The sequence below is a fragment of the Capsicum annuum genome, chromosome 6 (genome assembly GCF_002878395.1).
Source record: "Capsicum annuum cultivar UCD-10X-F1 chromosome 6, UCD10Xv1.1, whole genome shotgun sequence".
NCBI lineage: Eukaryota > Viridiplantae > Streptophyta > Magnoliopsida > Solanales > Solanaceae > Capsicum > Capsicum annuum.
This window is the reverse complement of record NC_061116.1, coordinates 215,479,578-215,502,301: the sequence shown is the minus strand read 5'-3', so window position 1 is coordinate 215,502,301 and position 22,724 is coordinate 215,479,578. Positions and strand designations below refer to the sequence as shown.

Below are 22,724 nucleotides of genomic sequence, written 5' to 3'. Positions count from 1 at the left end.
ATCTCTTCCCGGAGTTTGACTAGTAGCGAGTTTTTTATTGACTTCAAAAATAGAGTAGGGCATGATATCAATATTAGAATCAATACTTTTCTTGACATATTTACTAGAATTGTTGGTTGATGTAGAAGCAAGATCAATAATTTTTTGACGAAACTTCTCATCAGTTACATCCTTTAGTAATTCTAAAGCGCTATCAGCAGTAATTGTGCAAACATTTAACTCTAAATCTTCAAATTGAGATTGAAGTTTATAAAACACATCATCACAATCACAATTATCAGCATTACAATCAGTACAAGCATTGGTCGTAGGTTTTTCATGATTTTCATTATCAGAAGAGTTAGGCAAATCAATATCATTTTCAGATTCAGATTCAGAACCAGAAGTCTATAATAAACCATAGAATTGGTCATGCATCTCATCAGAGAGTGCTAAAGACTTGAGTTTTTGAAGTTTACAATTGGGAGCTATATGACCATATTGGTTCCACCTATAACACTTGATTTTTTCTACGTCTCTCTTAGACCTATTTTTTGTAAATTTGGAAGACTTTCGATTGGATTTCTAAATTCACACTTTTCTTTGGTTCTACGTCTAGATCTTTTTCTTCTATAGAATTTATCAGGATTATCGTATCCCCGGCCCTTTTTTTCTAGTAGAAGGAGAATTTTTCATACTAAACTGTCCACAAAAATCACCTAATTGGGTTTTTTCTCTAATTCTATCTAGCTTAATTTGTTTAGATGGTTTCAATTCATTACAGAGATTTAGCCCTTCTTCAGTACAAGATGCTAGAAGTTGGCCATAAGTGAAATCCGTCCAAGGGATTGCACCATATTGACCCTTGATGGCTTTTCTAACTCTTTTAGCAAAAAGTGGTGGAGGACCATCTACAAATCTAGCCTTCCAATGTTCAAATCTAGATTCGGGCAGATCCATGACCCTAGAAAGAAAAGTATCTTTATACCATGTAAATTCACCCAAATGTCCACACCTCAGACTATTTAAGAAGGTACGAGTGTTTTCATGTTGGTTAGTAAATCTACCCCCAAAGTGTTGAATAATGGTAAGCATAAGGGTATATACGACGTCTTCTCTATTTGCTGGAAGATCTCGACCTAGGTTATCTATCCCAGGCAAAAGGTTTCTGGCTTCATAAATCTTATTTCTTTCATCATTAGAAAGAAAATTGTTCCACTAGCCTCGAAGTTGGCCAGTAAAACCTGGAACAATCATTTTACATATAGTAGCATCTGTGGGAACATGTGTACCTGCATTGTCTTTAGGGATAGAAACTTTTGCAATAGTAGAATACATTAACATACGATGAACCAAAATAGACAATTGTCTTTTAGATAATCCATCTAAATTCCATTCATAAATATATTCTCAACTATACGAAGTGTTTGTGAGGGACCAATCTCTTTCTTCGATCATGACATCTTGAGGAGTTGGTCATGGGTAATAAGCAGTTTGCATTCGAGAAATATCAGTATATTTCTTCCCCGACTATTTTTTTACCAATCCTCTGAGTTTATTTAACTCTGAGTGAATTTCTATTCCTACCAAAGGGGTTTTGTCATCATCAAAATTATTGGTTAAGGATTCAACAGTATCAGCAAAATTATTAGACAAATCAATAGATTTTATATTTAAACCAGAAAATTTCTTTTCAAGTAATTTATCAAGTTGTTCTAAATCAGAGGATTTTCTAAATCCTTCAATGTCAGGAGGTCTTTGAATATGAGGCTTAGCTGTCAAGTCTTCTGTCGTGCTTTCTGATGTGGAAGCAATATTAGAAGACTTTTGACTATCACTTAGCATTTTGATCAGATCAGTCATGACATCAAGTTTTTTTATCAAGAGAGGAAATATGTTCTCCCAGAACCTTTACATAAAGACTCAAATAATTATTTTGAGCGATTAGACTATTAATTTCAGAAATAGTGATTTTTTCAACTTCATTATCAATAAATTGTTGAAAGGCAGAGAAGGTTAGACCTATATTATTAGGCAATATAAAAGATGATTGAGGAGGATAAATAGCTTGTGTTATAGTACCATTTGAATCTTGGTAAGATCTTTCAATAACCTTGACATACAAAGGGAAATATGCATATATAAACCATGGCACAAAGTAAAAAATTTGATTATGCAATGCACACATTTCATAAAAGTCTTCAGAGAAAAATTCTTTTTTAATATAATTTCTTGCCTGTGAACCAGGACTAAAATCAATTAGTTGAGTAATCATAATTTAAACAGAGTTAATATCAAATTCCATTTCAGATGGAGTAGGAACTTTAAACAGAGTTAATATCAAATTCCATTTCAGATGTGCATGGCTATTCTAAAATGGTGATTAAAAAACTCCTTTCAATTGAAGACTGGGGCACAACCTTCATGACTGAAAGATATTTAACCATGAAAGATTCTAAAGTCTCTTTTACCTACTGGTATTATATTAAAGCTTTTACCCAAACGCTTTATTACAATAATTCTAAACACAAACATACCTGGTTTCTTAAGGTTTGTGCAAAAGTCTTGATTTCTCCAATGGTGGTCGTATCATGGCCCCACAGTTAAAATTTTGCCACCAAAATATCTTCCTCTCTACCGAGAATGGAAGAAGCATTCACCATTTTTAACTGAGTTATATCTTTCAGAACATGTCTGCAAACTAGACACCATTGATCAAATGTATTTTTTTTTTATAGAATTTTCAATTCCATGGATTCAAAAGTGGAATGTCGAATTCGGATTCACAAAAGAACAGATTTTCGGACTATATAGAATTTTTTATTGTAACTTCTGGGATAAATTGACTCGTATCGACCTAGTTACAAAGGCCCCTTATGGAAAAGAACTGCGTGAAAGCATTATCCGAAAAAATGTCGAAAATGCTCATGCTCCAAGAAAGGAAATTGTTGATGACAAAGGCTTAAATTATATTTTCTGATGAATTTCTGTCCACGAAGGAGATAAGTTAGAAATGATTGAAAAATATCTAGCCGAAGTACGGAACAAATTATTAAAAACAGTGGAACAAAGTTCAGATACATCCATGAAAAGCATCACAAGAGAAGAAGTAGAAATACTGAAGATGCTCTTGATTCACAACCACTACCTTCAGCACATATCTTCACCAATGAAGAATTGAAACAAACTGAAGCCCTTCTCTATCAGCTGAAGAAAAAAAGGAAAAGATAAAATTTGACAAACAGCAGAGCATTTAAAAACATAATTATTAAAAAACTTCTACTATGCTTGTTTAGAAAAGTAAAAACACTATGCACAGGACCCCACTATATACTGTGCAAGATTCTTTTTTCTTTCTTTAAATAGACACCTCATTCTTGTTAGAGAGGCAGAAGTTTTCATTTTTTTTCTTTCATTCAATTTTCTCTCTCGCTCTCCCTTCTCTCTACTTCCTACCCCTTGTAATATGTTCTGAAGATAAATAAAGGGCATTAGCTACCGTTTATTACTGTTCAGGCTTTTCAAAATTATATTATATTATATTATATTATATTATATTATATTATATTATACTATATTATACTATATTATACTATATTATACTATATAATACTATATTATACTATATTATACTATATTATACTATATTATATTATATTATATTATATTATATTATATTTATCATATCATATCATATCATATCATATCATATCATATCATATCATATCATATCATATTTTATTGTATAACTTCAAATTGTTCTGCTTTGTTCGTAATTAGTGAAGAAGAAAGTTTCTTGGCTTGAGGGTAAGACCTTACGTTATTCTTTATATGTTGTGCCAAAAACCTTAATGGATAATTCCAACTTGATCTTTAAAGGCTTCAACTGCTCCAATACTTGCAGCTACTATCCATGCTCTCCTGCTTGAACTCATTTTGACGTAATTTCTTCTAAAATGTAACTCTTGTTTTCTTTGCTTTTGTTTTTTTACCTCTTTAGATTGCTAAGTAAGATTGAATAATGTTTGGAGTTTGTAGCTAAGGCTGAATATATAGGTAGTGAAGAATGAATTAGATAAGAAGAGTTTAGAGTAGCTAAAAGTGATGAGGAAGTGATTTTTAGCTACTGTTGGTATTGATTTTTACGGTGTACTCAATGAGTTCTCCAACTAGGTTAAAGGCCAAGTCCATAGGTATTTATTACATAATATTTTATTATGTATCGTATTGTATTGTATTATATTATATTATATTGTATTTTTTTCAGCTTTTGTTTGGTTTAGGAATGTTGGTGGCAGAGATATTTTTATAACTACTTTTCCGATGAGCTTTGAAGGTGCGGTTTATAACAATTTTATCAATTTCAAGTGTATATTATAGATGAATGTTTGATCGAAGGTGAAAGCTCCTAGAAAAGATATATGGTTACAACGAGTTAAGAGCAAAAGGTAAGACCCTTAGAAAGGTGATTCAATCACTTTGACAATCTGTCTTTTTCACCTTTTTCCTCCAACTAAATTTCTTAAAAATAAATTAGAACTTAACATTAAGAGCATAGTGATTATGATCATCCACTAAGATGATCACAAGAAGAAAATAAACTAATAGTGTTATGTTGTTAATCGTTTTCAGCATCTTTTAAAGCTCTTGCAGTTTGCAGTGATATGATTGAGAAAGTAAAAGAAAAAAGGATGGGAGAGGGAGGCTTTTATGAAGTGTCGAAAGAGAAAAAAGACCGTGGTGATATTTTCTATTGAATTTTTTTTTTCGTATAGCAGTAGTATTAGTTGGTGAAATTGTCTTAGTTTTGTTTTAAGTTTAAGTATATATATCAAGTTTAGTTTCATTTTGAGTTTAAGTCACATTCATCAAATCGTCATTTTAGCAGGTAACTTTGTCTTGCTTTCAAGATTTCACATTTAACTACTTTTTGTCTCTAAATATCTTTAGATGGTTTGATAATATAAATATTTTACTACACTAACAATTCATATTTTTTTGTGTGAAGGGCAGGGCTGAGCTTGGTAAGGTAAGGGGGCTTCATCCATATTTTCTTCGCCGGAAGAGTTACACCATTTATGGAGTATATGATTGAAATTATTTTACATATATGAAGTAGATGTTAAATCCTTTTAACTTTTCATGTATTTGTTTCTTCATATTGGGTGATGTCGGGTGGGGATGACTTGTGTCTAAAGTTTACCTTGAAGATAGCGAATTTGATTGCTTTTCTGATAAATATCTCTACAGTTTCCTACTCTAATTTAATAGCCAAAATATATTTGAGGACAAAATAAATGTTCATAAGACAAGTTCTCAAATAAATAATGTAAAAGTTACTTTAATTATGCAAACATATATTATTTTCTCCTTTTTATATAGGTCATAAATTCGAATAAAATGTCAAATTCTTTTTACTTTATGAGTCATTTTTTTTTGTAATGACGTACTTTTATGTGCAATTTACTTCTAGTATGATTAGATTACGTGTAGATTTTTAAGAATTCAAATCTTCCACTAAAAAACAGAAATTTTTAACTGCAAAAGCCATAATTTAAACCTCACCTATATTTTGTCAAAGAAGTTTTATATTATATTTTTTTTAAAAAATGGTTAAAGATTTTAGAAAAACAAATAAGTCAAATCACTTATATAACCAAATTTAAGGGGGAAAATAGGATGATGAAAAGAAAAAAATAATTAATAAATTATTATATGATTCAAGTGAAATATTTTATGTTAGGTACTTCTAAATGACATGTGTATTTAATGTCATCTATGAATTGATTAAAGAGACTAATCATGTCTAACTTTAAGACAAGACTTTCTTGGATGAACTAAAGATTCAAATGTTCACTCACTCTAAATATGTATGTGCAAAAATGAATAGATCAACAACATACCCACATATATGCAATACACAAAATTTACAAAGTATTGCATATATTGATACAGCGTGAAAAAATTATATTTTTTATGTTATATTGAAAATTTAGTTTCTAATAGAATTTTGGGGGAAAATATAATTTCTGATTGAAATATTGGACAAAATAAATATGTCATCAATGAATGAAGTAGTTGAAAAAATTAAAGTTTTATCTCTTTCTTTATTTAATTTTGTTGAGAATTGAATCTGAAGTTGGGTCGAAACCCGAGTCCCGATTGGAGTCATGGGTCGATTATCGAGTTTCAGAATTGAAATCGAGTTTAGAGTCGGGTCCCGTATCAAAGTTGGATCCCGAGTTTAGGGCTTCGGGTTTGGTTCAAGGTCGAGAGCCAGGAATTAGAGTTAAAGGTATGGAGTTGGACCGTAAGTCCAATCACAGGTCAAGATACAAATTTGTGTCCCATGTCAGGTCAGCAATCAGGATCTTGGGAGTTGATTTTATAGTTAAGGTTGGATCTCGATTGAGTATCAAGAGGCGTAAAGATCAAAACTTTCAATGACTGAATTGTTAGTTAATATGCAAATCTTCATTAGATTGCTATCTAATTCTTTATTCTAATATCTACCTTTTGATGATTTTATTTTTTTTATGTATAATATTATTGATTGATAGGAGATACACGTGCAACACACGTATATTAGACTAGTATAATAAAAAAGTCTATTAAACATTTATAGCCGCCTTTATTAATTAAGGAATCTATTTCTATCAATTTACTTTTACTGCACTTATTCTTCTCTCCCTCTCTCATAATTTTCTGATTATACCGACAGCTTTTAAAAATTTATTTTAGATATATTATGTATATTATATTGTGATTAATTAATTTATATTATGTTAATAATCCAACATATAGAGATATGTGTATGTGCATTTTAATATTATAAAATATTTTTGATCATATTTAAGTGTATCAAGTTGCACCTAGTAATTATGCTGCATTTACTTACTAATTATTTAGTGGGTAGAATGATACAAGGCATTACTTCTAATCTGTTGCATTGTCAATATGCAGCTAGTAACTCGTATCTCTTTATATATGTGCCATTACTTACTTTTTGTTAGTAAAAGAATGTGGTTATAAGTTCTCCAGTAACTTTAACGTATTGTAACTTTGGTAACATTCATCCTATTTATCTTTTCAGTTATTTTTGGCAAAGAAGAGTTCTCTCACTTATAAATAGTGTGATCTTGCATTATTTTTAATATACAAGAAAATTTAAAAAATATTATAGAATATAGTAGTGAAAGAGAGAGTTGAGACAAAAAAAAAATTAAATTTTAAGTCTCCAATAATATTCACTATACAAAAGAGAGTAATTATAGAGTACATGAAAGCGAGAGTTAAGATTAAAAAAAAAATTCTAAGTCTTTTAACTATATTCACTATACAAAATCTTAAGATTTTTGTCTTGATTTTTTTTATCAAATTTAAGTTTTACTTTTCTTGGGAAGGAAAATAAAAGTAATATCATAATTACTTTTATTTTTCTTGAAAGGAAAATATATATATTTTTTCATATTTGGCTAGCTTCTTTCTTGGAGGAAAGGTGGAACTCTATAAATAGAAGGGCGCCCTTCTCATAGAATAATACACTAACATCCACAATGTAGTTTTCAAAGCTTCTTATTTAGGGGGAGATTTCTCCCACTAGGTTTTAAGTTTTTCAATATTATTTTAATATGTAAGTCGTTTGATCAAAACATATTAATAATATATTTTTAGTATTTATTTTTCGTTATCATCTGAATTATCATCTTCTTGGTTTGCAAACTTTAAGTTTTCGCATGACGCCCTCTTGATTTCGAACCTAACAAAAAAAAAGTACTTATATTAGTGAAAGAGAGAGTTGAGACAAAGAAAAATACGTTAAGTCTTTAACTATATTCACTAAACAAAGAGAGTAATTATATATTGAAGGAATGTGTATTTATAGTGGAGCTTTGGACTCTTCAACTAATTTAGAGTTGCTTGAGTTATACATTGTCGTGATGGACTGTTGTATCCTGAAGGGGACAAATCAAGAGTTATGATATTAGATCAATGTAGATTATGCCGCATTGGGCTTGAATCTCCTTAAAAAAAAATGAAATATATTTTATTTACTCAATTTTTTGTTTAATTTATTTTCGACTATAATTATTGTAATTGTGATATATTACATCAATAATATGTACATTAATTCATTTTTCCATATCTACACCTTATTAGGATTGTTCTTACTGATCCACAGTCATATCACATTTGTTACTGCATCTATAAATGTCAAAGAGGGCTGCAGTAGGCATCTAATTAAAGAAAACAGTAATCTATATAACCTAACCCTTTTTTGTGAAATTGACACTAATCTATGAAAGATCTTTCATAACTTGCCCAATTATATTAATAAAACAGTAACCTATACAACCTAATCCTTTTTTATGAAACTGACACTAATCTATGAAAGATCTTTCATAACTTGCCCAATTATATTAGACTCCTCATTATTCTTTCAGGATCATAACCTGAACTGAACACAAAATCAAAAAATTGTTGGTGAGCTCTGCATATGAGTGTGTGGGCCATATATAATATATAAGACAAATATGAATCTATTTTGATACATATATAAGACATACGAAAATAATTTCACCTTTATGCACCGCTTTTTCAGCTTTTCGAGAATCAAACCATTTAGTTTGATTGTGAATTTAAGTATGAAATCTTCAAAATTACATAAAAGTACTAAAAATCACAATAAGTAACATTTTAAAATACTAAACTAAAAAATATGAAAAAATTACGATAAAAAAAATAAATAAATTAATTTAATCATAACTATCTTCAATATGCCTGGACCTCGAATGAGTACTATGAATAGATCAATTCTATTTGTGTGATCTGTTCTAGTAACTACATTCCCAGTTTTTGTAGAAAGCTCGATCAGCGAGAAAAAGTGTTTAATTTGGTCGAAGCCAAAAAGACGCGACCCATTTTATTTTATTGGCCAAGCGCCGTAGTCGAGCTAGGAAAGTGAATCAACAAATGCATGCAAGCTAAGGAGGGATGTAATATAATTCAGGAGCTGTGTAGTTCATCTAAACATTCAATAATCTATAACAAGAACAATAGATGCAGACATTCTGGAATCAGAAATTGGAACGACAAACAAACAACAAGAAATGAATAGAAAACTTTATTTATTTCATTGTTGTTCTTACTAATTAGAACAAAAGGATCCATGCATATTTCATATAGTTCCTTCCACTAAGAACAAGAAAATGGATCTATGTGTTTGATTGAACAAATTTCATGTGCCTTGGTAATTCTTTTTGAAGAGCAGCTTGACAACAATCAGGATTCCACCTACAGCAAACTGGGGTATATCCATCCACCATAGCAACAACAATCATAAGCACAAGAGTCATAATCACCATCACCATCATAGCGAAACTCATTTTTCCTTTCATTACAAACATTTTTTTTTTTATTGATTTTTGGAAGAAAGAGTAGGTATTTATCAAGAAAAATATTTATTAATAGATAAGACAGAATTAATTTCCACTAATTAATTGTATACTATTATATTTCCGTTTATAGTTTATATGTCTAGATACATTTTTGAATTCTTATTCTATAGATATTTCTTGATTTTTAGTACTTAGTAGAAACATTATATATGGAAAATAAAAATGAATTATTTGTAAGTGGAATGTGTATGATTGACTATTGAGTTTTTTAATTTACACCGTCAAGTTAAATTAACGGCCTACAGTGTAAAATAAATTATAGTGAGTTAAATTATATTGACAGTGTTAGAGTTTCTAAAGTATTTGTATTTATTATTTGTAATAAATAGTGAAATATTTGTAATTAATATTGATAGTGTTAGCGTCTTTTTTTTTTTTTTTTGATTGAGGGAGTGATATTTGTAATTAATAGTGAAATATTTATAACTGATATTGATAGTGTTTGTATTTAATATTTGTAATTAATAGCGAAATATCTGTAATTAATATTCATAGTGTTAAGAGTTTTTTTAATAATGCGGGAGTAATATTGATAGTGCTAATGACTATTGAATTTTTTACTCCGTCAAGTTAAATTAACCTATAATGTCAAATAATTTATAGCGAGTTAAATTATACTACAGTGTTAAAGAGTATTTTTAGACAAAAATCTATATAAATGTAACTAGTCATTTGCACTTTTGTTAATATTTTGTGTTCTATTTTTTGTTTGTTTCTAATATTTACCTTTAGGGGCTAATCATTTTTTTTTCGAAAATAAGTTTATATTTTTCTACCGTAATATTTTGCAAGTTTTTGTCTGATTTTCTTAAAGAATTTATGTTCCTTTAAGCATTCGTTTAATTGCTAGGAGCATTAGTTAAAGACGATCCCATTTGAAAGACAAATCGTGCAATTATTGGACTGATTTTTGTTCAACCAACCTAACTCATTTTTTTAATTGATCATTTGAGCTTAACACTAATTCAATTTTGAGTTTACTGCTTGAGATTTAGTTTTTTTTTTTTTTTGTTATGATTATTTTTCTTGTATCATGTGTTTTGTAAAGGTTTCAACTTTCATATTACGCAATTTTTGTTGAGAAAAATACTACCCGTATTAATATTTCAAAAACAACAAGAATTCATCTTTTAGAAGTTTTCTAAAATTTTCTATTAATTTTGGTCAAAAGAATTAATTATACATTTATTAGACTTAATGACAACATTTGACATGATCTTAAATTTTGGTCAAAATTGATTGCCAACATTCAAAATTTGAGTTTGACAGAATAAATTGTCTTTATGGATAATTATTACTCTCTCATCTATGTTTAATTTATTTTTGTATAGTTTTTTTAAAAAAAATTAATTAGAGGTGCAAATTAACTAATATGATCTTATTTAATCATGATTAGATGAATTTTTTTCAATTAATATGAATATAGTTGAAAGATGCGATTAATTCTCTTTTAAATTCTTAAATATGCTAATTATTTTAAGATAAGTAATTTTTTTTAACAAACATATCAAGTAATTTAAAACGGAGAATGCACCTTTATCACCTTTATTGTTGTCCTTTTAACTCTTTGTAAATGTTGGTAATGGGTATTTGACATGAGGTTTTTCTCCTATATAATACTCCATCCATCTAATATTAGTTAATTATCTTATTAAAAATACATGTTTAAAATTACTTATTTATTTATTAAATTAAAATTAAATTAATCAACTCTTTTTAAATTTTACCATTACAATGAATACTCTTTAGAAGTTTAAAAAACACATTTATAAAGTTTCAAAAAAGTATCCTTAAGGGGTAAATTGCTAAAATTATCATTCTTATTATGATTTCTTCAACAACATGGGAAAGTGAAAGTGATCACCTAATAGATATAGGACGAAGGGAGTAAGTCTCAATTGAGCTGTTGAAGCAGCCTGTTCATGGTCGATATGCATGTTTTAGCTGCTTCAACTGTGATTTTAATATATCACCCCTAATCAATTATTTTAAGTTATTTAAGTATTACAAAATAGACATTATTTAATAAAAGAAGGTAAAATAGACACAAAAATAATAAATTAACTCTTGATTTTTAAATTGGCCAAATAAAATTAGATAACTATTTTTAATATACTGAATAAGTAAATATGGACATAAAAAATACTTTTCAATGATTATATTTATGTTAAAAAGGGAGTGCTTTTTAAAAAATATATTAGATACAAAAAAAATTCCTTATCTTTAATGAGATGATTTGAAGATAACTTATTCAAGACATTAACGTAAAAGATGAATAAACCAATACCAGTATACTAAATCGTAATTTTACACAGCTTATTCTCTGTAAGTACAATAAAACTGCTTTATTATTACAAATAAGAGAATAAAAAAATTAACAATGGGCTAGTGCATCGAACAAAAAATAATATCTAGTCATATATAAATTTTCCCCGCAAGTGTAAGTGAGAAATATGAAGTGAAAACAATATATGAAAAATAAAGAGTACTTTCTTCCTTTTCTTAATTTTTTTGTTGGATTTTCTTTATTAATTTTTTTTATTAGTTTCTGATTCTTACTTTAATATTGAAAGAACTTGTTGAATTATAGAAATGCATTTTAATCGATGAAATATCATTAAAAATAGAGGCATAGACGTACCTCAAGCTAGAGAGTTTCCATGATTTTTCAATATTTTACAACAGTTTTCACTGCATTAAATTAACTCATTTGTCAAATAATACAAATAATAACTATAATATAATTACATAATAAGTTTTGAATACCTCCCAAAAGGTTTACAAATAAAATATAATTTTTGAATGCATATAATGAAGGATAATTTTAAAACTAAAAAGAAATACATGGTAAATCTTGATCTATATCTAAAATATTTTGATTTGTCAAATTATTGTGTTAACATTTTGACCGAGTAATAACTCCCTATTTCCCGTTGAAGCTTTGCAAATTAACGAACAATACGAGACGATATGCTAATAATAAGAATAATAGTAATCTGAAAAAATAATGGAGCATAATTAAGTAAGATGATTGCTTTAATACTCATCTACTAGAAGTAAAAAATATTTTTTTAATTAGCACATTCTTTTCAATTAGCGTAAAAAATTAAAAGAAATTGAATCAAGTTGGACAAGCTATTATGACCCAACTCATTTTTACTTCATTTCAGATCAAAATAACTTTTGAGTTTTGAGCCAATTTAGCTCAACTCGTTTATTAAATCAAAATATCAAATCAATTTTCATCCCAAATTTAACTCAACTTATCTATTTGACGACCCTATCGGCAACAAGTTAATGAATCCGACCAAGATAATCTAATATTTTTGAAGTCGCATATAAATTACCAACGGCTATTTTCACTTAATAAGTGAAGGGGAGAGAAAAATAAAATTTAATGAGTTTTTATAAGACAACTACTATCTAAAACATCAACGACTATTTTCACTTAATAAGTGAAGGAGAGAGAAAAACAAGATTTAACGAGCTCTATCTAAGTACTAAGCACATGTGGAGAAGCTCAAAGAACTTTCTTTTATTTATTATTAAGCCAAGGTCCTAAGTCTCCGAGGCCACCCACATTTTTCAAAGATTTCTGAACCTATTAGGTCTTAATTTCTTTCCTAGTTTTCAAATCTAACTACCCTCTCCACGAGGTACCTGGTGGAGGTACAACCTGAGTCTGTTTTCGAAAGACCCTCGGCATGAATGACAAAACTCATAAGCTAAAATAATCAGCCATTTCAAAACTAAATTAGCACCAAAGCCAAAATCAGGAGACAATTTTTAATCCAGAAAAGGGTGTGCCTAAGAAATGTCGAAATGACTACAAGCCTCTGAGTTGGACTCAGATTAATAGCCGTAAGCTGGAAACACCACATAACTTTTTATTAGAATTATTACACATGGTTGATCAACATGACAACAGATCAATATAATCGACATCGCCTAGACAGGAAAAACTCATAATCGGGGTGCTTGTTCACGAGTGTTTCTGCACCATTCATTCTCACAGCTCGGGACATGAAAGATGCAGTCTGCTCCAATGTCTTCAGTCGATCTCGAAGAACTGAAGGAGCATTTGAATCCAAGGTCACAGCTTCTTTCGGGTGGTGCTCCGCGGAGTGCCTTGGCTGAAACCAGCATTCACCCTAGTTTTGCCGTTCATATATAGAAAAGAAAAAATACTTACAATATTAATAAGAGGTAGATATTATAGTTCTTATATAAATAGTAGTACTAATTATCATTCATGGACAATGTTAGAAAAAGCAGAACAAATGCAAATTTAGTACATCGGCAATTTTGATTACATAAGAAACTTTCAGAAGTACTTCAAAGCGGTCTAAGCAGTTACCAAACCTGAGTATTGTAGCTTAGGAGCCCCACAGTTGGGGAAACTACTCCAGCATCCAATCCACGGGTGCAAAGTGTCTGGTCTCTGTGAACATATTGGCCAAGCGAATGATAACTCAAAAAAGAGGCACGAAAATTGCCGGTTGGTATCCTATAAATGGGATACCATGCAATAGAAAACCTGCAAATACAAAGTACCATTAGATATATGGAGAAGTTTGCTCTAAAACTTGAAGACTTTTGTACTTTCACATACTTCTTTTCCCAGTATTTCCCATGGATTGTGCTTCACATATTAAAAAATTAATCATACTAGAAGCCTTTCCATACTAACCACGAATGAGGGTGCAGGTCAGGTAAGCGGGCGGACTGTAGGATTGATGGATCTCCAAACACTCGACTGCTTGAAGTCCTCCCACCAGCAGCAAGTTCCTTAATCCTAGAATAGAGTAGTTGCAGTAAGCCCAAGAAACAAGTTATAATGAAAAAAAAAACTAGCATTGCTAACAAACCATAAAACTAGAATGATTAAAAAAAATAACTTATGTACCACGTACTTTTCAAACAACGGTTTACGATTTTGAGGCTGTTCATTTTCGAAATATTCAAACAGAAGCTCCTCATTATCATCAGATAGTTTAGATTCAGCTGGTTGATGATGCAAATCCATATCGCTGCAGTCTGAAGATGCCGTGGGATCAGAGACAGCATGCCTTTTTGGTAAAGAGCTTGAGTTTTCAACACGAGGTTGAGGTACAAGAACAGAAAATCTTTTGTGGAAGTCTTCTATAGGTGAACTCCCAGACATTTTATTTATCCCAGAGTCCCCCACATCTATGGAACCCAGAGTTCCATTATCCTTGATGAGCTGAACAGCTGACAAAGAGGGAACAAAAAATGCACTGAACTTTAGACCATGTTGTTGAGAACTTTTATGTTCCTCTGCTTCTACTTCTAAGCCATAGTTTCCATGTTTCTCATACCACTGCCACAAGTTCCCTAAAGAGATATTCGGGATCTCATGCCTGCATAGAGGTGCACCTTGACCGCGGATACAAGCCTGACAAGTACGGATATTAACAGATGGACATATAACTGGAGAGGAAGAACGAAGAAATTTCTCAAACTCAGCAACAGGATAGCCCTTGTCCATCTCAATAGCTTCAGCGGCTAATTGTGCCCCATGGGCTTCATTCACTGCCCAACAAATGTCATTTTGACGACCACAAAATGTTTGGGATTTATCTCCAGGAATCAACAATTTTGAAGCACCAGCATGCAAGCAAGCTTCACCGATAGGAGATCTTTGCGCAGACACACATTCCTGCGGACTCTTATTTCTACTCCGGTCCTTTGAAACAAGTCTTTCCTCATTTGTATCTGCTGATAAAATAACATCAACAGCACTAGGTAGTTCTTTATTCAAGACAACATCATCATCAACCTGTGAGAAATGCAAGTTTTGTATGTCACAATTGATTATATTAGCATCCTCCTTCTGAATTCTTTGCTCACACTAATAATTGCTTACCTTAGCATCTTTGTTAGCTTCATAGACAGTTGAATCATTTGGTGCTTTCCCGGCGTAGTTATCACCCTTACGAGTCATTAATTATATGTTACCAACAGTTTTTTTTATCGTTTGAGAAATCTCAAGTAGAAGAAGTGGCTCTTCTGGCTATTGGAAGAGATTATTCAAAAACATGCAGGCAACGGTCGTCGGATAACCTTAAATTTGCATTGATAAATACTTCCCTTTATCACTGTTTGAACCAAGAAAAGTCGACCCCAAAGTCAAAAAATCGTTAAACACCGCGTAAAAAAATATTAACAGAATAACTTTATTTCCTTCAAGTCGTTAGTTATGTCTCTCAGTTGCAACTCTCAATCAGTGAATTTCCAATTAAAGTTAAGAGCTCCATTAGGCAAGAAAAATAATCAATTGAAATTTGCAAGAGAAGGTTCAAACAGAAAGAAAAACATGTCTAACAGAAACCAGCAGCATATTGTTTCACTGAAGTTAACTTGACATTCTATGGATTTACAAGTCACCTAATTCTGAAACTAAACAGTGAGATAGATACTCAATTTGACGCCATTAAAGCATAAGCTATTGCAGTAGCTTTAAAAACAATTACTGAAAGTATCACTAGTTCAATGATAAAACTTATTCCAGCCGGAACTGGAAACCAAATTAATGGAACAACGTTATGCCAGCCGGAGCTGGAAAGTGGAAACCAAATTTTTGGTATAACGTCGTAAATTCAAGTCAAACAGTATCCCAAATACTAGCAAATCATAAATAGCATGAACTGTATATTGGAGTTAATTTGTCATCAGAGAACACGATGAAAGAAAAGAAAAAAAGCAGAAAAAGAAATAAGAGGATAAAATTTAAAAGCAAGTAACTTAAGATAAATAACAACATTAAATATGACTACTACTCAGAGGCGGAGCCAGCCCTCTTTAGGGGTTCGTCCGAACCCCATTCGATGGAAAAATATACTATTTATACATGATTAAAATTATTTTTTATGTGGTTATAGTAAGTGTTGAACCCCTTCGACTTAATTTTTTTTTAATATTGAACCCCTTTACTTGAAATCCTAGCTCCGCCTACTTAATCCCAAACAAGTTGGGGTTGGCTATATAAATCCTTATCGATAACTTGATGAATTAAAAATCAATAGAAAAAAGTGAAGAACCCAATGAACATGTGAAACTCAAATTGCCCACTTCCCTAATGTGGAGAATAAGAATAGAAGACAAAAAAATAAATGCAACACCCAAACTTGGTAACTACTTTTTTGTAAACAGGCACATATCCGTAAATAAAAACAACCACGAAACCCGAAAGCTAAGAAACTCAAAAGAAGAGTATGTCATTGCAAAAGTACATAGATCAATTCAATCACAAATCCTTTTTTTACTGGGCCAAGCTGCGCTCACCTCGACTAATTCCTACCTGTCACCTTCCACCATTAAGTACCTGGTAACTCTATGCACCAACGCTAGGAGCCTAGGACAACTTGGAAGCAAACACCTAATATTTTTGTCTCTGTTCGGATATGAATCAGAGACCTCATGGTTCTCAACCTTCATTAACCACTAAGTCACACCCTTGTGAACTTCAATCATGAATGTTATACCCATGAATCATTTGGTTCACTAAATAGTTATGTAAGGATTAAAATATTGCATGGACCTGTTTATGCAGTGATTAATAATCAATGAATTATTTTACTAGGACCAGGTGTTCGGTACTTCGATTCAGTTTCTAAGAACTTTGATTGGTACTTCGGTCTTTTGTTTTTAAAATGTATATACCGAACTGTAACTTTTACAAGCTTGAAGGTTCGACGTGTGACTGCTAACAAGAACCAAGGTTCATCTTGAACTAGGTTCACTATTTTGTTTGAATGTAGGTAGTTACACAGACAATCAGAAGTGCAACACGTGTCCCCATTGTAGAAATAAAACTACATAAGGAAAAGCGTATCAACGAAGGATGCTAGAAGCTAAGTATGGTGCAAGGTACAAGATCATGATATTGAAGATCTCCTACTGAAGAACTCTTTCCTTGTAGATCAGGCAGGCAAAAGGAAACCCTAAGCGGAGTTGATCAGCTTGGCATAAAGGCAAAAAGGAGAAAAGATTTCGCAGCTTTTGCATACAAGAAATATGCAGGTCTTGAAGCAAATAAGGTATAAACACAAGGAGTTTAAGTCCGACAGAACTTGAACCAAGTTTGAAGTTAGAGTAGCAATTAGTTCTGTAATAGAATAGATTCAGAATTGTAACCTTTTCTATTATTGAACGTTGTTTAGGTCTGAGATTGTAAAACAAGAAGTGGGTTTCGCTTCTTGGCTGTGAGGTGTTGTAACAGGAAGTGAGTTTGGCTTCTTGTAGTGCTCGTGTGGTGTGGTAAACAGTTGGAGTAAACTGTTGGTGCGAGAGTCAAGAGTTAGGTTCTAGAATTACACAGTTATAATTGAGAACACGCTCTTTGAAGTTAGTGAAGTTGTTGAAAAATCTATACATCATAGGTCGTGATCGTTACTCCGTCGAGTTTTCCACGTAAAATTGTGTGTTGTTATTATTATTGCCTGTTTGCTTACAGTTACAGGAACCAGGTTCTTGTAATCTCGCAGTTGGGACAATTTTCTTTCAGTAACTTATCAATTCGGTTTTTTCTTGTTTAATTTGGTTTCGGTTCTTTGGTATGGCCTTGGTATGCTATTGCCTGTGTTGGAAAGTAGGAGAACATGTTTGTAATTTTGATGATTGACAACTAAGAACCTGGTTCACTGCTTGTTGTATTTTGTATGTTGTATCATGTGAACCAGGTCCCAGTAGAAGTGACGCGAATACACAAGAAAATCAAGTACAATTAAGGAATATTGGAGCCACGAAATAAAGAAGAAAATAAAGAAAGGAGCAAAGAAGGAAAGCAATAAAAAGAAGAAATAGAGGAGGAGTCAAAGTTTCCTTATATGATACAATCTCCTTATAAGGAAAGGAATCGCCTAATTCCTTTTAGGAAACTAAGTTTCATTTGGAGGAGTCCTAGTCCGTGATATTCTAGGTATGACAAATCTCCAGCATATATATGGCATATGGCATGAAGATCATTGAGAGTCGCACCTATTGTATATCCACGAAATATATCATCTTGAGAGCAATAGTCATCGGAGCAAAAACCATAGGACATCATCACAACAAAACAGAAACCTTTGTTGAGTTCATCAGTTGGAGTAAATTGATGAGTTTTGAGACTCTAATAGGATAGATTCTGAGTTGTAATCTTTTCTATTATTGAACGTCGTGAGTGTGAGTAATAAGAAGCAAGTTTGACTTCTTATTTGTGGGGTGTTGTAACAAGAAGCGGGTTTGACTTCTTGGAGTGCTCATACAGTGGGTTGAACAGTTGTAGTAAATAGTTGAGTTGTGAGTTAAGAGTTAGGTTCTAGGATTGCGGGGTTGTAATCTTGAACAAAGCTCATTGAATTAGTGGAGATTGGTGGTGAAATCCTACACATGCAGTGTAGGTCGTGTTTTTTTACTCCCTTGAGCAAGGAGTTTTTCATGATAAATTTGTATTGCACTTTATTTTACTGTTTGTTGTTTACTGCAATTTCCGAGACCAGGTTCCTAATACGTGTGGTGGAATTAGTTAATTTCTTTCAGTCTGCTTAAAGAAATAAGCTATTATCGGTTGGTTGGGAAACTAACACATCAAATTGACATTCTATAATAGATTTTTTTTCATTGAAAAATTATATTATGTAAATAAGTTAAAAATTGTTTTAATACATTACACAAATTATAGAATTTCCATAATCCCCTTTAAAATAGGGAAAGATTTTAATGTGTCAGGTAGGCGGCGTAAAAGTTGCTATATATAAATTGCATGTCCAGATGTTATGTGTTTGATCAATGTACCACATAACTTTGATATATTTCTTACAAAGAGGAGAGAATAGGCATGGATCGGAAGATAAACTATGTCTGCATGTAGTTAAATTACAATATCTAGACGCTTGAATCATTGATCAAATTTCGCAAACCTTCCCATCAGGAAACACTTGTGATGCTAGAACACAATGCCCAATCGAGCATGTTGTCCCATTTTGAAGTTGGTTTATTCGGAACCAGCAAACAAATAATAACTATGAAATTTTAGTGTTAAAAGTGCGTAATTTAAGTAGAATGAATATCTTAACATGTCTTGGGTCTATGATTCAAGAGAATGGCGAGATTGATGAGGATGTCTCAAACGCATTGGAGCAGGTTGGATGAAGTGGAGGCTCGCCTCGGGAGTGTTGTGTGATAAGAAGGTGCCCTTAAAGCTTAAAGGCAAGCTCTACAGAGTGGCAGTCTGTCCGGCTATGCTGTATGGTGTGAAGTATGTTAGCCAGTCAAGAACTCCCACATTCAAAAATTGAAGGTAGCAGAAATGAGAATGTTGCTTTGGATGTGTGGACTTACTAGAGGGAATCAGATAGAGTTAGGAATCAGATTATCCGAGAGAAGGTGGGAGTGACTTCGGTGGAAGACAAGATGCGGGAAGGAAGGTTGAGATGGTTTGGGCACGAGATGAGGAGGGGCACGGATGCCCCAGTTCATAGGTGTGAGAGGCTAGCTTTAGATGGTTTCAGGAGAAGTAGAGGTAGGCCGAAGAAATACGGGAGAGAGGTGATTAGACGTACATGACATGGAGCTGTTACAGCTTACTGAGGGACATGACCCTAAATAGGAAGGTGTGGAGGTCGCGGATAAGGGTAGAAGGCTAGTGCGTGTGTGGGTTGTAACTAGCAGTTAGGGAGCTCTTGTGTAGCCGGGTTAGTAATCCTAGGACTGTGTCCATTGGTAGGAGCCGCTAGTGTATGCTACTACTAGCTAGGTGAGTATACTTTACTTATTTCTTATTTCCTATTTACTTTCTTACTTTCGTATTGCTCTTATTTTCATGTCTCTCTTATTTCTATTTTTATTATTTCTTATTTCTTATTTCGGTTATGCCACTCATCCTGTTTCATGTATTACTATGATCTTGTTAACTATTTTTTATCTTGAGCCGGGGGTCTATCGGAAACAGCCTCTCTATTTCTTCGGAGGTAGCGGTATGGACTGCAAACATTTTACCCTCCCCAGACCCCACTTGGTGGGAATATAATACACTGAGTTTGTTTTTGTTGTTGAATATCTTAACATGAGAATGGCAATGTTCATGAAAATCGGTATTTGAGGACATGCAGGAGATCAAGGAAGGACATCAGACAAATTAAAGTAAGGCCATTGAGACGCAAATGTATACCTACACATAAAACATCAAGATACAAAAACTAAGAACCAAAACATATACCACAGTAGTTCCATGATTCAGTTAACTGAAATATCAAAACGTTAAATTAAAATCAAACTTTCGTGAAAATAATAATACATAAGACCACCTCCATGTTTTACATGCATGAATTACTTACTTTTAAAGGGAAATTTACCTTTAAAAGGGTGAATCACCACATTGATACACCTTTTCTTGTTCTACATTCTATCACGCATAATATTATAGGAGCATATAGATTCACCCATAACTTATATTCCACTACTATTTAGTACAGCATCGATCATTCCTTTTTCTTATGTAGCCAAACAAAAAATGTACCATTTTATGCTGGTATCAATTGCTTCAATACCATAATTAACTAATCCACTATATACACAATCCCAACAAAACACAAAATTATATAAAAAGAGCAACAAAAAGAAAATCAATCAAGAATATAATGCTGGACTAGAGGGAGCTAATCCAGCTGGTATATATCATTTGTAAGTCAAGAACAGTCCATAAAATTCCCACAACCTCAAAGATTCACCGCTTTATCATGATTAAAGGAAACAAACAAAAATTCTAACAGAAAATTAAGTACATTAGATCGAGAGAGAGAATAAAAAAAAAAACAAAGGAATTTTCCACTTCTTGATCTTTTGTTCTTTGGTCCATATATGATGATTTGATCAAGAAGAAATAGAAACACATCTTTAACAAAGAATTGATGAGTAACAGGAACAAACTTTTTAGCATAAAATTCAAGAATTCTGCATGCAAAAAACACATGTTCAAGCTTAACAAAGTTGTACCTGCAGTCTTTTTTTCGATTATATATTTTTTTCTGGATGATTTTAGGTTGTTCCCCAGCTAGGTCGGCGGCAGTGGGGAGGGGAAGACACGACAGCACATAGAAACTTTGGTCTGAGTGTGTCAAAGGTTTGTTCTTGACAATGATGAGTGGCATGCTATTTATACTCTAGCTCCCACTCTCTTAACTAAGCTTCTAGTGCTTAACTTGTGTAAATTACATTAACCTCCTCATTATATTATTGTTAATTTATCTTAATATTTATTTGGACTAGTTATAAATAAACCCTCAAACTTTACTTTAATCTTCACTTTAACTCAAGCTTATTTAAGTTGAAAACTGAATTTGGTTTATCCGTATCAGGATATTGGGTTAACGGTTTTTAAACGGTTTTACGAATTATTTTATTGGGATATCGATTCGATTTTGGTTTTAAAGGTTTTAGTTAACGGTTAAATCGATAACCCAATAAAACTATAATAAAATCATATTTTTATCCCTAGTTATATAATAATGGCTGTATATTTTAAATACATACCCTATTTTCTATTTTTTATTTTGCACTTTATAGTTATGGTCTTAGCGTTGTTTTTTTTTTTTTTTTATAAATTTGTTGGCTTGTTGGGTTTCACCTATTAATATAAACTATAAACGTAAAGTCATTTGTTTTTGAGAGATCGCTATCGATTGCTACTGCATTTAAGTTCGCTACTTAACAAAAAAAAAAACACGTTTATTTTAGTAATACTGTATTTGAATTTTCTTCTACTTGACTACTAAAAAAAAGGAAAAAATCGACCACAGAAAACCTTCCACAAGCTGTGGTTGGATTTTAATTTTTTTTTATTAAAAAAAGTGGCCACAAGTGGAAGCTTTTTTATTTTAAAATATAAAATTAATTATTACAATAATTTTAATAATTATTATTATTTATTTAACAAATAAAATTTTTTAAAAAATAATAAAACAGACCACTAGTGGTCGGTTTTTTTAAAAAAATTTAATTAAAAAATATTTAAAAAAATCGACCACTTGTGGTAGGTTTTTAATTTATTTTTTTAAATTTATTTTTAAATAAACTGACCACAAGTGGTCGTTTTTTTTTTTTAAATACTTGTAAAAACCTTCCACTAGTGGTTGGTTTTTGAAATAAAAAAATTAAAAATTAAATAATTAAAAAATTAAAAATTAAAAATAAATAATTTTTAGTAACACCTAATTATATATATAATCAAAACCTAATATATTAAGCTAATCAAATATAATTAATCGATCACTAATTTAAGTATGT

General features: G+C 31.5%; 1 protein-coding gene across 1 annotated transcript; it reads right to left on the bottom strand.

The window, feature by feature from the left end:
- Positions 1-13,242: 13,242 nt before the first annotated feature.
- Positions 13,243-15,560, bottom strand: LOC124899348. Its single transcript, XM_047413960.1, has 5 exons — positions 15,325-15,560; positions 14,351-15,237; positions 14,128-14,232; positions 13,800-13,974; positions 13,243-13,588 (listed from the first exon to the last, which is right to left on the bottom strand). Exons 1-5 carry the CDS (start codon positions 15,400-15,402, stop codon positions 13,367-13,369), a joined length of 1,467 nt encoding a protein of 488 aa, XP_047269916.1. The 5' UTR covers positions 15,403-15,560; the 3' UTR covers positions 13,243-13,366.
- Positions 15,561-22,724: the final 7,164 nt, after the last annotated feature.

Bases quoted from the DNA above. Each gene is read 5' to 3' on its own strand.
- LOC124899348 (XM_047413960.1), bottom strand. From the start codon at position 15,402: ATGACTCGTAAGGGTGATAACTACGCCGGGAAAGCACCAAATGATTCA. The intron at 15,238-15,324 runs GTAAGCAATTAT...CATTTCTCACAG, and splicing joins AAGCTAACAAAGATGCTAAG to GTTGATGATGATGTTGTCTT. The intron at 13,589-13,799 runs GTTTGGTAACTG...CGGCAAAACTAG, and splicing joins TCCTAAGCTACAATACTCAG to GGTGAATGCTGGTTTCAGCC.